Raw genomic sequence first — 17,251 nt, 5'->3', positions numbered from 1 at the left:
AGTGCCCTAGCCCAATTGTGTTACAATTATTAAAGGGAGATTATTTTTTATATACGGTAAACCAAAGTGCAGTAAGATATGGACCCTTACTGATATGATACAGACAGGGTAGTAATCACTAGAATATTAGCTGTGATACGCAGACTAGGTAGTGATATCAGTGCATGGGACATCACCGTAAGATGTCTTCAATAAAGGCCAGATCAATGGGTAGCTACTCTAGTCGATTTCTGCACTCAATTATTCGTCATTTCAATATCAATGTCATCTTATGATATTACATCATGAATTGCACTCTCTCGATCTCAACAACAGCATCAAACATGTCAATCAAAGAAACCATTGCACTGAGAGGCCTTATTATGTAAAACAAACGTTTTGAATTAAATTGAATTTATTTTCATTCAAAATAATCAATTTCTACGTCTAGCATTATTCTGCTGATGAAAGTGTATCATTCAGTAAATTGGGAAAGAGAAATTTTGTATTAAATGAAAATATATTATTATTGTAATACCGCTTAGAGATCCAGCTAAAAGTGTTAAATACATGCGGGGTGTATTGGTTGCAGGCTACTCCACAATCATACTTGCAAATGAAGAATAGTGTCTACTTGTTTGACTAGATATACGACATTCACAAATAGCATTCAATGGTTAATATCCATTTTGTTATTAATCGCCTGTGGATTTCAACACTCCTTACAGACATGTCGTGTCCTCCAAATACGTCCTCTTCTAGCACGATAATGATTGATCCTCGGGTTGCTAGAGGCCTGTCCGCCAGAAGGACGATGACCACGAGGCGCTTAGAGAGCTGATGGAATAGTTTCTCAAGAATTATGATGGACTCATGAGCTAAGATCCAAAGATGACCTACTATTCCGCAGGTTGACGTCCATGACGTACAGTCGACTACATCCACCCCGACCTTTTGACGGCTGCCCTCAGGTGACCATATCCATCCTTTGTTGTACTCTGTCCCTCTGACGGATGACAGAAAAGTTGTCTCCCTTAACCAAATCTACGAACTAATAGAATATCTCCATTAAAAAGGATTGCAAACTACTTTCCTCCATTGACTGCGTTGAAACTGTCTATCTGGTGTGAGCAGAGTTATTGAGTACTATTAGCAAGGTGTAAGCATCTAGTAAACAAAAGCTTTGAACCTCAAGTTGCGCTGTGATGTTGAATCATGTTGCTTGCGGCAAAAGCTCCCTGAACAACATTATAGTATCCGGAGGTGAAAGGCGCTTAACAATAAACAGATTGACTGTTGTTTAACGTTCCTTTATTACCATGTATACTTGTCGGGAATGTTATACTGTTTCCAATGCGATCAGATATATCACATAGCCATAAGACAAATCATCGCGTACTCGAAGTTGACAAAAACATCGTGCCTAATTCTCCACTTTGACCTTCGTAAAACATTCGCTCAGAGCTGCTCTAGTTTTATTATCCGGTTCTGATTGCTTCACCATCCGCCTCAGTAACGTGTCTGTTTTAATTCGTGCCATTTAAGTGCCATTTTAGTAAACTACCAAAGCAAGTTCGTTCTCTGCTCGATGTGTTTCCATTAATCACAATGTCCTTACTTTGAAAGCCTTATCCTAACAATTATATGTTCCTTCTTGAAATGACCAATTTGGACAAACCAATAAATACACAGGATTTACTGCGTTAGTATTATTTTGATATGAGACAACACGTGCATTTCCACATATAATATATTTTACCTGTCCAGTAAGTTACCATTAACCATACATGTAACAGTGACCGTAGCTCAAGCTGTAACACAAAATACCTCGTCACTGTTAACTTCATTAGCTTCATTTCCATACAAGCGTGTTTAAAATAAGAAAAAAACCTTCAATTTTTCAATTTTGTAAGAGAAAGAACAGATTACGGGTCTAGATTAGTCCGTGCTCTGGCAGAATGGACATTTTTTGACATTTTTTCCTTTGCTTAAAAGTAGTCTGCATTTCATCAGAAAGATCTTTTGTTACATCGGCATTGCTTATTTTTCATTTTAAGCTTGTCAGGAATAGTAAGAAATAAACAAGGTTTATGGCTTGAACAAATTATGATTCATGTTCAAAACATTCTTAATTTTCAGCTTTATATTGAAAATAAAATTATTGGTATCCAAAATCATGTTAGTTATATTCAAAATATGGCGATGTATATTAGAAAAAATCTTCCAAAATTATTTGTTTTAATTCCCCTCGATTTTTTTCATTGAAAACTTGCGCTATATATTTAGAATCATATTATTTGTGTGATTAATCAATCTTTCTTCACATTCGAAATGTAATATTTAACATATTGATTAGCATATAGGTTACGTTTTCTATGTAACAACTTCTCTTCTCTTACTGAAACCCTTATAAAAAACAAATACGTACAAGAAGAGAATGTATTAAGGATTCGGTGCTATGAAAGGGTAGCTGAATGGAATGCCAGGAAATCTATATTATCAATTGTGATATTCACCATCTAATTGGTTCCACTCTTGTATTAGCCAAGTTATATACAACACAACAATCAACAATCAAAATTGTATAACATTTATCTGTACATTGCATTCAAGTGCATAATTTTAATCCTCTCGTGAGTTTATTAACAATAGGTGTATAAACTTACCTGTTAAAGAGAGGAGTAGACTTCATCCTTTCATATGGTTTTCTGAGTACCCACAACTGTGCTTCATTAACTGCATATTAGTCACAGACCTACTGGTATAGCTGCAACATTGACGTCCAAGGCAAACTGAAAGGTGTGCAAACATTTGTTTGTGACACATGTTGCAGTTATACATTACCAGTAGGTCTGCTTAGTATATGCATTTTATTGCCTGTATTTTTGTTTTTATATACAAATGCAATAAGATGTGATATTTTGATGATAACTTTGACAGCAAAAGAAGAAAAACTGACAGCATTCTGTTTCCTGCATAAAATAGAACGACAAAAGAAAGCTATCATATCTGATTAATTTGGTGTTTTTGGTATTTTTTATTTTGAGAACATAATTGTAACATTTGAAATTTAGAAAATAATAATATTATATAAGCCTCGATTAAAGCGCTGGGGAAAGAACTATTTTCTGAGCGCGTAGTGGTAGTGGTTGTAGCGGTAGTACTCAAACAAAACTATGTATTCATATTGCATCGGCAGTTATGTCAAGCGTTGTCATACCATGGCAACGAATGTGCATCTTTCATTAAATGCCTTTTAAAATTTCGAGCCCATCACATCAGCACAATGATATAATTCACAAGCAATACGGTATAAATAGTTATTTGTTTTGTATCTCCTGATAATAGTTATACCAATAAGTTTTTTAGTCCCTTGGGTTCGCTGTAACCCTGATAGCCAAAGTTATAACTTTTGAGTTGTGGCATAGTTCATAATATACACACTTAACTCATTATTCAATTTAAATTAATCAGTAACCCCACCCCTAATGTCTTAAAGTCAATATAAAATTAAAGAGTTTTACGCACCCAAGTCCAAGTCGCGTCTTAACAAACCTTCATTCTACGAGCCCTCCCAGTTTTCTCCTAAACATGTTATATAGAGTGTTGCTGGAATGGACTACTGACCTGACAATGATGTGTCTCTACAATCAGTCTTGGCTTATAATGGTGTTTAAGCAGCCCATAACAATATATGTTATTCCCCTTGCATCCGACCACAGATTACCACGCTCAATCATTCTTTCAACGAATCATTAAGTTTTCTGTTGAAACATCTACCACTCGGCCGTGACAATTAACAACTTCAAGTTTAAACTATGAAACAGCATAAAAAGTTGTTTAACCCTCCACAACAGTGCGCCTCTATATTATGTCCTGCTCATTAAACAATAGGATTTGACAACAGGCATAGTCTATATTAGTCATCTCCTGTTCCGGTTTAACATTACATATATACATTAACAATGTTATATAAATAGTACATTTTTGTGATTTACGATGAGTTAATTAGATGATATTATATACTGATTACATTCGTATTTATACTTCGTTTTCTCACTCATCCCCACATATAAAGACGCGACACCTACACACACATTTCCATACACCATCACACACAAGGAGCAGATTGACATACATATATATGTATCTTTATTACTGATAAGATATTTCATGTGATAATATAGGTAACTATAAGTCCACGTTAATTAAACCTTTTAGTTAGATTAATATATTTCTCTACTTTAGATAATATAAAAAGTAATTTTCAGGCGAAAGTTCATTAACACCAGATGTTAGTAGATTGAGATCAATAAACCCCAATTTGTCATATACTTCATGAATGTCGTCATATCTATAATCTAAAAAATTAGGACAGAAGCTTAAGGCTCATAGAAGGATATAGAGTAATCTGACTGTTGATGATGACGTGATAAAATAGTTGCTATCGAAGTCCGTGATATCGCGAAAGGAAGGAAAGAAGAAAGAAAAATGATCATGTATTTAAATTACGTATTAAGCATGCGTAATTAGATTAGATCTCATGTCCGTGGTATTAATAATTTAGTGCTTAGCACTTGGCTTTATACGTCTCTGGATAGGTATGTCTTTGTCGAGTATCGTGTCAAACTAAAAGTCACAAGCGTTTTTCACCCTTTGTAGGACTAGCTGTTTACGCATTTTTAATTTTTTTTTCTTCATTTTTTGATTTTCCTGATGTCATATTGCTTTCCGTTGAGCGGTTTCCAAAATATGACACTTATTATTCAAATATTAAAGGAAGTGATGTTTGTTGCGCCTATTTTTCATTATCTTACCAGGACTTTATAGCAGAGACATATATACTACATATACGTACTGGCTTTATATATGTCTCTGTTCACAGTAAATATTGAATAAAATATATAATTATCATAAATAGAATAATAAAATCTTGTGAAATCTTGTAATAGATTCTACTGAAAATTTGAATTTCGAGATTAATTTGTCCATTAATTTAATTATGGTTGAATAAATTAAGAAATAAATATATAAGTGAACATCAATATGTGATCTTATTAGATTACATTTATATTCATATGATAGATGAGAATCGTAACGTAAAGAAAGTGGTATTATAACTTCGTATGATGAAAGAAAGCACGGTATACGATCAAAGTGCGGTAATTCTTTACGTTTTTACGCACCGATTTGGAACTCTTCAGTAGCGGAGGTACATTCGAATGAATTACAGGAAAGTTTACAATGGAGAAAGATGTTGATGTCCTTGGGAAATACAGAGCAGTCACAAATAAACTGAAAAAGTAGGTTAAAGTTCCCTTTATCTACAGAACAATATGGACTGACACTGATCAATGGTTAGTCATTAACAGGCTAGACGTCCATGTACTGCAGCGCTTGCTCGGGCGCAGGGGCTCGATACCTGAGTAATTTGACGGGTTGTGATAGAATATCCTCTCATGTACTGGACCTCAAACATTGATCTTCTCAATTCAGAGAGAAATAACAAGCAATTAAGAAAATAATATGTGTGTAGTGGTGTACAGGTATTGAGCTAAGTCATACTGCTCTTTTAAATAATTACCATAGAACTTTGCAAATTCGCAGTCACTGATAAGGGACCTGATGATTTGTTACAGCTATATTTTGACCTAAACTAATGTGTTCAGAGTAATTTTACATGTTTTAGGGGTTTAGATCGACTTTTGGTAAAAATGATAGCCCCGATGATCATATTCTCAGGTCCCTGTAGCTTGTAGTCACTGATGTGAGATGTGAAATCGACAATACACCAGAGGTGGTATGCAGGTTATTGGAAGAAGTAGATGTGGTGCATTTCAAGATATTAGCATGAAAATATATGTTTTATTACAGTTTGATAAACCATACACAACATAATGTAATTTAATGAACCAACCAAAACAGCCACAGTAAAAAGTGCACATAATTACACTAACCGTTGACACCAACATGAGGAACAAGTGGTATATGAGTTTATCAAATTTTCATATCCATGCTGATTTTAACACCTACATTAGTATATGTAGGAGCTAGGAAAGGGTTGACATTAATTTTCCATCTGCAAGTCTGGCCCAATTAACCTACAATGTATTATTGGTTGTCAATACGGTGAACAGTGATCGACATATAGCATGTCACATAGATCTTACTTACTTTACTTCCCCCTGTGGTCCTGGGCCAGCCGTTCAAGCTGCCCTAATGTCAGTCCCATCCTCTTCGAATCAGCCTCTAGGTATCGCTGTCAGGTGTTCCTTTGACAGCCTCTTTTCCGCTCTGCCTGTGGGTTCCAGGTTAGGGCTCGCCTTGTGGTGCTGGGGGTGGCTTCCTTAGTGTATGACCAATCCACCTCCAGCGTTTTTTGAGGATGTCTACCCCTACTGGCTGCTGTTTGGTTCTTTCCCACAGGTTATGGTTGCTGATGATGACTGGCCATAGAATGTGGAGAATTCTTCTTAGACAGGTGTTAATGAAGGTCTGTATTTTCTTTATGGTGGTGACAGTATAACATAGTCCACCATGTCTCAGAGCCATAGAGTAGTACAGGCTTCACAGTGGTGTTAAAGATCCTGATTTTGGTGTTCAGAGTCAGGCCTGTGGAACCCCAGATGTTTTTCAGCTGATGGAATGCTGTCCTGGCCTTGCCAATTCTTGCTCTTATGTTGTTTTCTGTCCCATCCTGTTTGTCTACTATATGCTGCCAAGGTATATGTGGAGCAGTCCACATCATCCTGCGCTTGGCCTTCTATCATAGTGAGGGGGGGGGGGGGGGGGGGGGGGGGTCGTTGACCCGGAGGATCTATGATTGTTGAGTCCAATGCATGTTGATCTCTGTGCCAGTGTGTCAGTCTTATCCTGCATCTGCTGTTGTGTATGAGAGAGAAGAGCAATGTCATCGGCGAAGTCTAAATCATCTAGTTGTTCCCACAGAGTCCACTGTATACCATTTCTCTTCTCTTCCCTGGATGTCTTCATCAGCCAGTCTATGGCAAGCAGAAGAGGAAGGGAGATAACAAGCACCCTTGTCTAACTCCAGTCAGGATCCAGTCATAGATCTGCATGTTACATAAAATGTAGATAGGTACATGTAACTTCTGCTGTAGTATTTTTTTCATGATTTGCAATGAGGTACCTATGATTTATCTTTTCAGACGCTTTTTGAAAAGACCTAATGTAGCTGAGGGTATAGAGCAATATTGTAAGTAGTTTGAATTTCATTTTCATCTAAAAATAGATCTGATTCTGCTTTTTATAATTTGTTTACTTACTCCAGGCTGTAATGGTTCATGTATCAGCTTATTCAAAATGATAAAAATCTTACAAGGGAAGACAATAATATCAGTTAGGTAGGTTAGATAGGAATACAGATAAATATGTTTATTTGGACCTAGAATCCATTTCAAAATTGATCAAATGGACCAGTGTTGTTGTAATATACATTTTAACTTAACTGAGAAATGTATAAAGTCAATATGTCCATAACTACCTGTGATCTTACAACAGGTGAGACATACACACATGTATTGATTCTTACTTGAAGTATTACAATTGATAGTCAGTATATGTCTAGAAAGAACTATAAAGGGGGAGAAGAGCCAACGCCGTTCCAATATTAGGTTGGATCCTTTTGTTGGGTGTTGGCTGGACTATGGATACCTTGACGGTATGCCGGGTGTCCACTCATGATCAGTTGTGTGATCAAATTGTAGGGGGTAGGAGTTTCCACAACATAGACCAGCTTACAAGATTAATATGATGGATAACATTTTTACCTAATAAAAAAGTTATCCATCATATTAATCTTGTAAGCTGGTCTATGTTGTGGAAACTCCTACCCCCTACAATCTTGAAGAACTAGATACAGAGAAAATAATATGTAAACCATCTGTGGTATAATCATGCCAATAAATGGAAAAATGCAATTATTGTGGATACATATTTCTTTTTTCAGCTGCCCTTGCCAAGGGTTTAAAGCAACAAGATTGTCCACAGTATGCAGGGTTTTGTTGCTTAGCACAAGCAAGGTAAATGTTCAAAGTCAAGATAAAAAGGATTCCCACATATCTAACCTTTGTATATGGCTGAATGTGCTTCCTTAAACTTTATAGATGATTGTTTTCATCTTGATGCATTAATTCAGACACTTAACACATTATGTAATAATATCTTTGTCTATCTTTAGATTACATAGCAGAACTTTTTTAATGTTAAATACATTCCAGGGGCGGATCCAGGATTTCCTAAAAGGGGGTCCGAGAAATTTTTCCCAATAGTCAACGGTGTGCTGCGAAAGGCAGCAGCCCGAGTGCGTAGCGCAAGGAGGGGGAGGGTACAGACCCCCTCCCCGTAAGGGGGGTTTGGGGATCTCCCCCCAAAAAAATGTGTTTTCTAGAACGTCTCAGAAGCGATTTCCCGTGTTCTGAGGATTGTTTTTATGTTTAATAAACAAGAAGATAAAAACATATTTTAAGTATGGCCCAAAGACTTTTTTTGTGTACTGGAAAGAAAATTTAAGTTTCGGTTCAAATTCTCTATCAACAGCGTGGTGATGACAAATGTATGAATCCACAGGGGACTTGTTCATTATTACCTAATTCGGCGTCCCGACCGCAAGGGGATACGAGAGGTCCACCGTCAAAATATAAATCTAGTCTTCAGATATTGTACGTTTGTCGTACAAAAGAATAAAAACACCATAACATCGTTGCTGTTCAATTAATGAGTTACTCATGGCATCACTAAGTTGGTAAACAATCGGTAAGTTCAAATCAGTGCGACACCCAAGGCCACTAGCTATATACAGGGGCGTTTCTAGGATATTTGAAAGAGGGGGCGTAGAAGAAAATCTGTTTTAGACCTTTTTTTGGCTAAAAATAGTTGAAGTGTCATGGTTTGACATTTTTTTTTATCAGAGTATGTCTTTAATTAATGAATATGATAAATTGCCATATTCAATACAATATTAGCAGATTACGTTAAAAAAAATCTTTTTTCTTTTTTTTTTGAAAAGGGGCGGGGGGGGGGCGTACGCCCATTACTCCCTCACCTGGACCCGCCCCTGTTATAGTCTCTTGTTTTATAATTGTTAACTAATTCACTAGTGTAGACAATGATATATCTGAAATGTCTACGCTGATTAACTCATGTAAGGGCGTGCATATTACCATAGGTGGTACATTTGCTAAGCTATCTGGTTAAAATGGTACAACTTAGGAGGCACATACGCGTCACCTTTAAATTTAATTTAGAATTATCATACTTGTAAGTACAGCATATCATCTCATTCTGGCACGTACAAGTTATTACTACGTACACAATAGTATGCTGTGTGAAGATACTTTCTTGTACGTACACGATGGTAAGCTATAAGTACCACAATGAGATATTATGTTGTACATACAAGATAGTTAAACAGTTCCAACAATATATATAATACCAAAATAATTGAATGGATATGTTTAATCGATTATACATAATATTGTCAGCCGAAAAAAACCTTTATCGGTCTTGTATAATGATATGATTAATATCGCCCGGGCGGTTAGGAAGGTTACAATAAAAAGAATTAATGTTCAGATCATCTATAACGAGCGGTCAATTATATAATTATGCAACTTATGCTAGTATATTTCCGCCGAGCATTGCAAGTTGCAACTTAGGGTTTTGCGGAGGTGGTAAAATAAAAAACACACTTTAGGGTCAAGATACAAAGTAGACGAGCGTAGCGATGCCAACAAATATTGTTTTAATAAAGAAAATATAGTAAAAATATCAGATAACGGAAACCCACAATATTTGCTAAGATGTGTGGGGCATAGCCCCAGATTTTTTTTTAAACAAGCTCCGTGCATTATTTGATGCATTTTAAAATGTTAATATGTTCCCATTCCCTGCCGATAAGACCATTATGGGCCGGCCCGGAAAAGGTCAGTCCGCCGCCAAAAGGGGGGGCCGGGGCCGGGTGTGCCCCCCCCCCCCCTAAATCCGCGCCTGCATTCTTTGTTAGTTACTTAACAGAAACATCAATCTGATGGCATGAACAAAAATTGTTTTCTTCCATCTACTGGATGTTTGTCAGCTGATGGTCTAGTTTTATGCTTGCCAGATGTGAGCATACCTTGGTGAACGCAGCTGGTGAGGCACAGGCCTTAACGTCAGCTGCACGGTCATTTTTGGATGCAGAACTGGCCAACCGGGAGATGAAGTGTCCTAGCTTTGAGGAGCACCTCACTGCAGCCATAAACTGCTTCAGTCATGCTATAAGGGTGAGACAATAGTTTCCCAGTTTGGTTGTCAAACTCTCACATCAAACTTGATCTCGTACTGTTAACATTGGTATAATTTCGTCTTTCACTTATTCATTCTCTGGCATTTAAAAAAAAACTAACCTAGTGGTGAATTTGTTCAGGTATGCATACAGTCATTTCTAACTACATTCACACAACTACCCAGTTTTGAGTGTCATAACCCCATTACAGAAATTGTATTATAAATGTACATTTCATTTTATGTTTATTGAAATACTCAAAGTCAAGTCAAATCAGAAACAAGTTTTTGCAAAATTAGATTTCTGTTATTGACTGAATTCTGATTGAGTATTGATTCTAGAATTGTATGCTTACAATTTATAATGATTCCTTTTCCCTTGCACTTTAACATGTTGACCTCTGTATTTGATGTATTAGATCACGTGTCTTGAAAGATTTTTTTCTGCATGGAGAAAAGTAATACATTGTACCATGTTAACTGTTTTCATATTCCAGGTTTATATAGAAAACAATCATATCTCTCTGGCCGCAGCTCTCTCTATAGAACTGGGAGAGGCATTGAAGGTGAGTTTTATTTACTCAATATGAATATTTAATATACAATCTTTTGATGTTTTTCTATTTCATAATACATATATGTATTCAAGTGCTAAAGAAGTCATGATTTAGATAGAGAAGTAATGATTTCATTCATTCTCTTAAAGATACATTTTAATCGACTATGGTCTAAAATTGTTTCAAATAATGATTAAAATACCATCTACTGATGATTAACTTCAGAGTGTTCAGCTTAATACATGCACAATGTATAATTGTTAAACATGTTGCTTCCTGATAATCATGGGTAATTAACAAAATCGTTAACATTTAATTGAGTATAACACTGGTTGTTTTGGTACAGAATCTAAACAAACCTGGTGAAGCAATGTCCCACTTTCAGCGAGCAGCAGAGCTTCAGTCTCAGGTAATAAACATTGTTTTTAGCAATTAATTTGGTTATCAAACAAAATATGTGTTTGACAAGAAATTTGGGAATTTAATTTTGAGATTCTTGGATGGAACACACACTTTGTATTATATGGTTAATGTTTTTGTAACTATACAGCAAACAAAATGTAAAGCCATGTATAGCTGTTGGATGTAGCTTAAACATGAAGAATTCAATAAATGTTGAAACTTTGAGCAGAGAAAACATTTTCAAGAGTGATTTTATAGAAAAATTTCATGAAGCCACCTTTATTTTGCACTATAACTTAATAACTTGAACAAAATCAATTTCAAATAAAATGTGGTGCTGATGAAGACGGTGTTAAAATACTGTAAACATTATGAAAATGAAGCAATGCTATGATCATATGGTGTTACTTGTAGAGTCCGTTAGAATGCCTACACTCCCTAGGATCTGTAGCATCATGTAAAGTGGCAACGAGTAAGTAAAAGATATTGTCTCACCCTGTTTTTATTTATCACATTCACCGACTAAAGGATTGAGCACAAACGATGATAAATACTTGTATACATCCCCCTCAAATAATATGTACCTGTACAACAATGTGTTATTGCACATTTCATAAAGGAAGATATTTTCACACTCTAAATTTTGTTGAGTAAATTAGAACCATATTTTCAGTCATTTTCACTGTAATATACAGTAGTACTGTAGGGAAGTGGTAAGTTTAATTTGATTAGACACTTGATACAAAATGTTCACCTTGTTGATTTACAGAAGATTATGATGGTGCTCTGGCAGTTTTAACAGAAATGGCCTATCTGGCGCAGGAAAGGGGTGGTAGGTTATATTTTTTTTGTTACAACTGTATTTGATGTGGGTTTTTTTATTATGTATATGCATCATTTACCAGCTTTATAAAAAAGAGTATTTAGTATTTTATTCAACCTTATTGCAAAAAAGGTAAAAAAATATTTTTTTAATATTTTGATGTTCTTTTCTATGTCGATTAACTCATTGATAAATATTCAAATTATGATATATGATAAACATGATTGTGTACATACATGTACAAAAAGTATTGATATAGTAAAGAATAATGTAAGCTTTGTAACATGACAGGGTCCTCTACCACTGGGAAGCCTATAGGAGCCTACTGTGACATCCTGGCACGTTGTGAGGTCACAAGAGTCCTTCTGCTGATGTTGTTACAGGTAGATCAAGCATGGTGTTGGATTTTATTTAATACAAGAGGGATTGCTTTTATGTCCTTTCAATGAATGTTTGATAAAAAAAAGTGTTTAATTTGTCATGACCATTCTGCAATCCTATTTATGACATACTACTGTATTAATTGATTATGTGAGGGCAATATAGAGGAGGGGGCATACAAGCAAGTATAAAGTTAACCAGTACTATGTTTTGTAAGCAAGATGGTAAAACTTATATAGTTATGTGTTATTTTGATTTACAAGGCTAGAGGGTTTGTTTGGCAGGACAGCAGTTTATTTGGATGTTGTTTGGTTACTGGATGTTTGTAAATGACTGATTGGTAAATTTGTACGCAGCCTACTCCACAAAGGATCAGACCAGAGCATGCCCAGACTCTGGAGAAGTATGCCTGGGAATCCACGGACGACCATGCCACTGGTGAGTGTCTAGTACTGTCCACAAGACCAACCATCTCGCCTACATGTCATATTCTTCTCATATACTTCAGCTGCATATTGCTTTTGTTGAAATTGCTGTCACAGGATTGCTCTAGAACTGTATTATAGTTACCAGTAGTACTCCCTTTAATTCTGTTTTAATTCAGCAGTATTTACATAAACATTACAAGGAATTGCTGTCAATGTTTTACTAAAATTATATTTTCCAAACATTTGTCATGTCTTTAAAATTAGAACTAATTAGTACCACCTATAATTATTCTGAATTATTTAAACTCAGAAGTATTTAATAGAACATTTAATAGGATGATTTGATTTTTAACTCGTTATTTTCATTACTGTTTCAGCCCAGTTTTTGTCAGAAGATCTATTTCTTATGATGCAGTCAGTTGTGGTATGTACAATTCTGTCAATAATGTATTTTATTGCTGCAAATAAGAACAACGTTAAGATCACTTTGGGTCCAAGTTTAAACATGATGTCTTGAGGATTGCAGGCTTAAACATGGAAAGGTGTTTGTGTTTTTAAGCCGCTCTTGGCGAGAGCCGAGCGGCTTATTAATTCTGTCCAGAGAACGAAATGACGGACCCACTTCCGTTCGAGGTGCGTGCGCATAATTCAGTATTGCATGCTTCTGCTATATAGTTTCGTTATCGTAAATAGAAAGTAGAATCTCTGACACTCACCTGTGGGTTACATAAAGTCTTCTGATACTCTTCTCCAAATAATAATCCATACTTTAAATAATTGCTGAAAACAAAATGTTTATCTTCGGTGCGTTCTACGAGTGTTGTGGTGGTGAAATTCGTGCACTAGGTTTGAGCGTTTTAGCAACTCGGATTGCGGTCTGGGGAGTGTTACGCGTGTGAAACACATATGATTTGAGAAAGCACATGTGAAGACTGTCAAGCATTGACGCTGTCTGTAGAAGGAAGAAGTAAATATATAAACTTATAAACCGTATGAGTGATGAAGTATAAACTCTATTTTGATGTTTGAAACGGTAACGTATATATGCCATATCGTGCTTAGGTTGATAACGGTAGACTAATGGCTCCGAGACGAGACGATATGTGAACTGTGTATGCTTATCAAACATTTTTGTAACACAGCATGCTATTTCTGGTGTATTTATTTATGAAAGTGTAACAATTTAAGAACAGGACACAACTGCCGCTGCTGTTTGACAAGAATTCGCGCCGTGTCAAAATAGTATCCAATTGGGTGTAAGGGAAATAACTCAACGTGTCACTGAAGCAATTAAATTTAAAGTGGTGAGCGGCTGTAATGTCACACTGACATAATTCTAGTTTGTATTATGATATTTGCTCAAAAGTATACTTCATCTGTCATCATGCAACTTTTGGTTGAGAATCAAACTACAACAAACATCTGTGTTGTACTTACATGCTTTATGTTGCTTTGGGAAGGTATCGCTATACCAGTATTATCAAGTGAAAAAGATAAGTTTCAAGTGCCCCCACACAACTATTGTTCTGTTTTTCTATTTCTTTGCACATGTATTGTACATATTTGTTTTTAGTTTTAAATGATTTTCTTTTTCATACATATATTATATATCTTTTTTTTCAGATGGCTTGTCAGTCACAAGACTTTATTTCTCTACGTGCTCTACAAACAGAGTTATGGCCCCTTCTGATGGGAGAACAAAATGAACTGTTATTTCAGATCATCAAAGAGCTAACACATCCATCTGGGGAAGGAGTGTGATCATTGTGAGCTTGTGATTGGTGCCATAGCACTGATATATCGATTCATAATAGTAGTAAAATATTTCTTTTTCAAACGCTTTACATGTACAGCATTGAATCACTGAAATTGAGCATGTCAAGTGGGATCCAGGTGGTTAAAGGGAACACCTTTTATCCCCCCCCCCCCCCCCCCCCCCACACACACACAAACACACACACACACACACATAATTACACACATACGCATTTTTTTCTCCTGTTACATGATACATGGAGAATAATACATGCCTTTTTCCATATCACGCCCAGAATCAACCTGAGGGCTGATATTGGTCGAGGGTTGATACTGGGTGGGATATGGAAAAAGGCGTGTTTTATTCTGTTTATTACATACTTACTAATAAAAGCTACTATCTTATGATCTATTTTTCTTTTGAAATATTGAAAAACGAAAAATTTCCAAAAGGGGTGTGATACAGGTTTTGCAGGCTGGTACAGGTTTTGGGGTGTGATACGGCGGGGGCTGATACAGCTTTTGGGGTGTGATACGGCGTACGGCTTTTGAGGTGTGATACAGCGAGGGCTGATATGGGTTAGAGCAATTGTGTTGTATCGCATATACAAAAAACCCTTATTTATTAGTAAATATGTAATAAACTCCCATACCATCTCAAATTTCCTTCCAGCAGACATTGTGTACCAGTCCCCAGTTCTCTTATCTGAATAACAAGGCCATTTGCTGCTACACATGAAAATTGGACCATAGAACAATTTATGTGATTATGGAAGGTTCCGTTACCACTGCCAATATCTATAATTTTGAATTAGACACTGTTCCTACCAATAGCTCTAGACAAATAAGATAGATCACAAAACATCTACAGCAGTGTTCTGAGAGTAATAGTACAAATAATAGGGGGCAGATAACTCTTCAAACCCAGGATTTCCAATCACAATACTATTACTCTATTAATCGATTGAGCTATGTGATGAACAGCAGTTCTATGGCCTGTTCTAGGTGTAAACAGCTACTGTGGAATTATCTAATGTTTTTGTCTGCAGTGGGACTAGGATCATTATTTTACAGTGAAATAAGGGATAGTTATCTTTGTCTTATATTTTTTCAAAAAGCTCAGTTAAGTTAATGTGTTTTACATTATTTATTGGCTTTTTCAAAGTGCTATGTGATTGTAAACGTACATTCAAACCTCGTTATACTGCCACCATTTGTTCAGAAAAATGTAGACGCTTTAAAGGAGTTTGGCGATAATTTGAGGGATATATATATAGTAAATCCTAAAAAACAAGAAAAGGGACCCTTGAAATATGTCGGCCGTAAACAAGGTGGCAAATAAAATGAGTGGCATTATATCGAAGTTTTATTTTATGTCTGTGTACAGCTAGAGAGAAATATATACTATATATACAGTATATACATGCTGTGTACCAGGTACTGTGACATGTACCTACCTTGGTATGTGTACATGTCTGGACAACAGAATCTTTGTTGTCTAATTATCAATGATCTTGCTAGTGTTGTTGTCATTCTATGTCCGTTATTAAGTAAACTTTAGTTGGAGAGGTAACAAAAATTACACATTCCTTTCAGAAAAAAATTGTACCGAATTTAATGAAAAATTATCAGTTCATGAACTGACAGGTGAAGTAAAGCTTGACATCAGATTTACAAGACAATGGTGATAATGTATTGTGGGCATTGTGCAATTATGAATTAATTGTAAATGTTGTATTCGCATATATCCACCAGATTTGTATTTTAGAATATCTAACACAAAGTTATGTAGCTAATTATGAAAAGAGACCAATAGATATTGTGTAGATCTTCATGAATAAAATGTATTTGTATCCTCTTAACTCTTTATTTTGTCACTGTTAAGTAATTTAAACAGAAAATGAAAAGCTGTTAATATGGTAATATATCAATCAAATATCAATCATATCAAATTGGAGAGTTTCATGAGATTTATGAGATTTGGTTGTAACAAGTTGGGGTGAAGAGCTATAAGATTTGCTCAATGAATTACCATAACCCCCACTTTCACAGGAGTAAATTGTCTACAAATTTTAAAATGCGTTTTGAAGAATAGCAAAAAGGCTGAGGTTTAAAAGAAACATCTAAAAGATTAGAGTCTGGAAGGTGATGTACAAACGTTTGGAAGACTACTGATTGAAATTGAAAGCATGTCAAACGCATGGAAGATCACAGGTTACTTAGAATAGAAACGCAAAGAAGACTAAAGGCTGAAATAGAAAGTATGGAAGGCTAGATAGCAAAGGTCAAAGACTAGAGGCCGAGTCTGGAATGTTTAAAGTTTGAAATATACACGTTTTAAAGACTGCAGACGTAAGTGCAATTGTCTGTTAGATATCGGACTGAAGTTTAAATCTTACTATCGTCTGTTCCTAAACAAAAATTCATGAGCGGTGCATGGATATTTCAATATGTATTATGTAGTTGTTAAGATAAGGGAGGAGACGCTTATCGATGAGTGTCAGTTGATTCGTGACCTCATCTCCCTGTCAATGCCACGATAGCATATGGTCAAACAACTTACGGTAAACTTTAAACTGCATCTTTACAATTGCAAAGAAGAGTTCAATTAAGATTTTTTAACCCGGAGTATTCTCCCTTCT

General features: G+C 35.7%; 1 protein-coding gene across 1 annotated transcript; it reads left to right on the top strand.

The window, feature by feature from the left end:
- The first annotated feature begins 5,188 nt into the window (after positions 1-5,188).
- On the top strand, positions 5,189-14,776 carry LOC110443199 (factor VIII intron 22 protein-like). Its single transcript, XM_021487257.1, has 12 exons — positions 5,189-5,282; positions 7,149-7,195; positions 7,949-8,021; positions 10,103-10,262; positions 10,761-10,829; positions 11,167-11,229; positions 11,637-11,694; positions 11,992-12,054; positions 12,337-12,428; positions 12,783-12,864; positions 13,232-13,278; positions 14,478-14,776. The coding sequence occupies exons 1-12, from the start codon at positions 5,224-5,226 to the stop codon at positions 14,613-14,615; spliced, it is 951 nt and encodes a 316-aa protein (XP_021342932.1). The 5' UTR covers positions 5,189-5,223; the 3' UTR covers positions 14,616-14,776.
- The last annotated feature ends 2,475 nt before the right edge of the window (positions 14,777-17,251 follow it).

This window comes from Mizuhopecten yessoensis, unplaced genomic scaffold, assembly GCF_002113885.1.
Source record: "Mizuhopecten yessoensis strain PY_sf001 unplaced genomic scaffold, ASM211388v2 scaffold716331, whole genome shotgun sequence".
In the NCBI taxonomy this organism is placed as follows: domain Eukaryota; kingdom Metazoa; phylum Mollusca; class Bivalvia; order Pectinida; family Pectinidae; genus Mizuhopecten; species Mizuhopecten yessoensis.
The sequence above is the reverse complement of the archived record's forward strand: the minus strand, read 5'-3'. Positions and strand labels throughout refer to the sequence as shown.

What these genes read in the sequence shown, in the direction of transcription:
- LOC110443199 (XM_021487257.1), top strand. Translation starts at nt 5,224, where the DNA reads ATGGAGAAAGATGTTGATGTCCTTGGGAAATACAGAGCAGTCACAAAT. An exon ending in TGAGGGTATAGAGCAATATT is followed by an intron (nt 7,196 to 7,948) that starts GTAAGTAGTTTG and finishes TTCTTTTTTCAG; the next exon opens with CTGCCCTTGCCAAGGGTTTA. An exon ending in CACGGACGACCATGCCACTG is followed by an intron (nt 12,865 to 13,231) that starts GTGAGTGTCTAG and finishes TTACTGTTTCAG; the next exon opens with CCCAGTTTTTGTCAGAAGAT.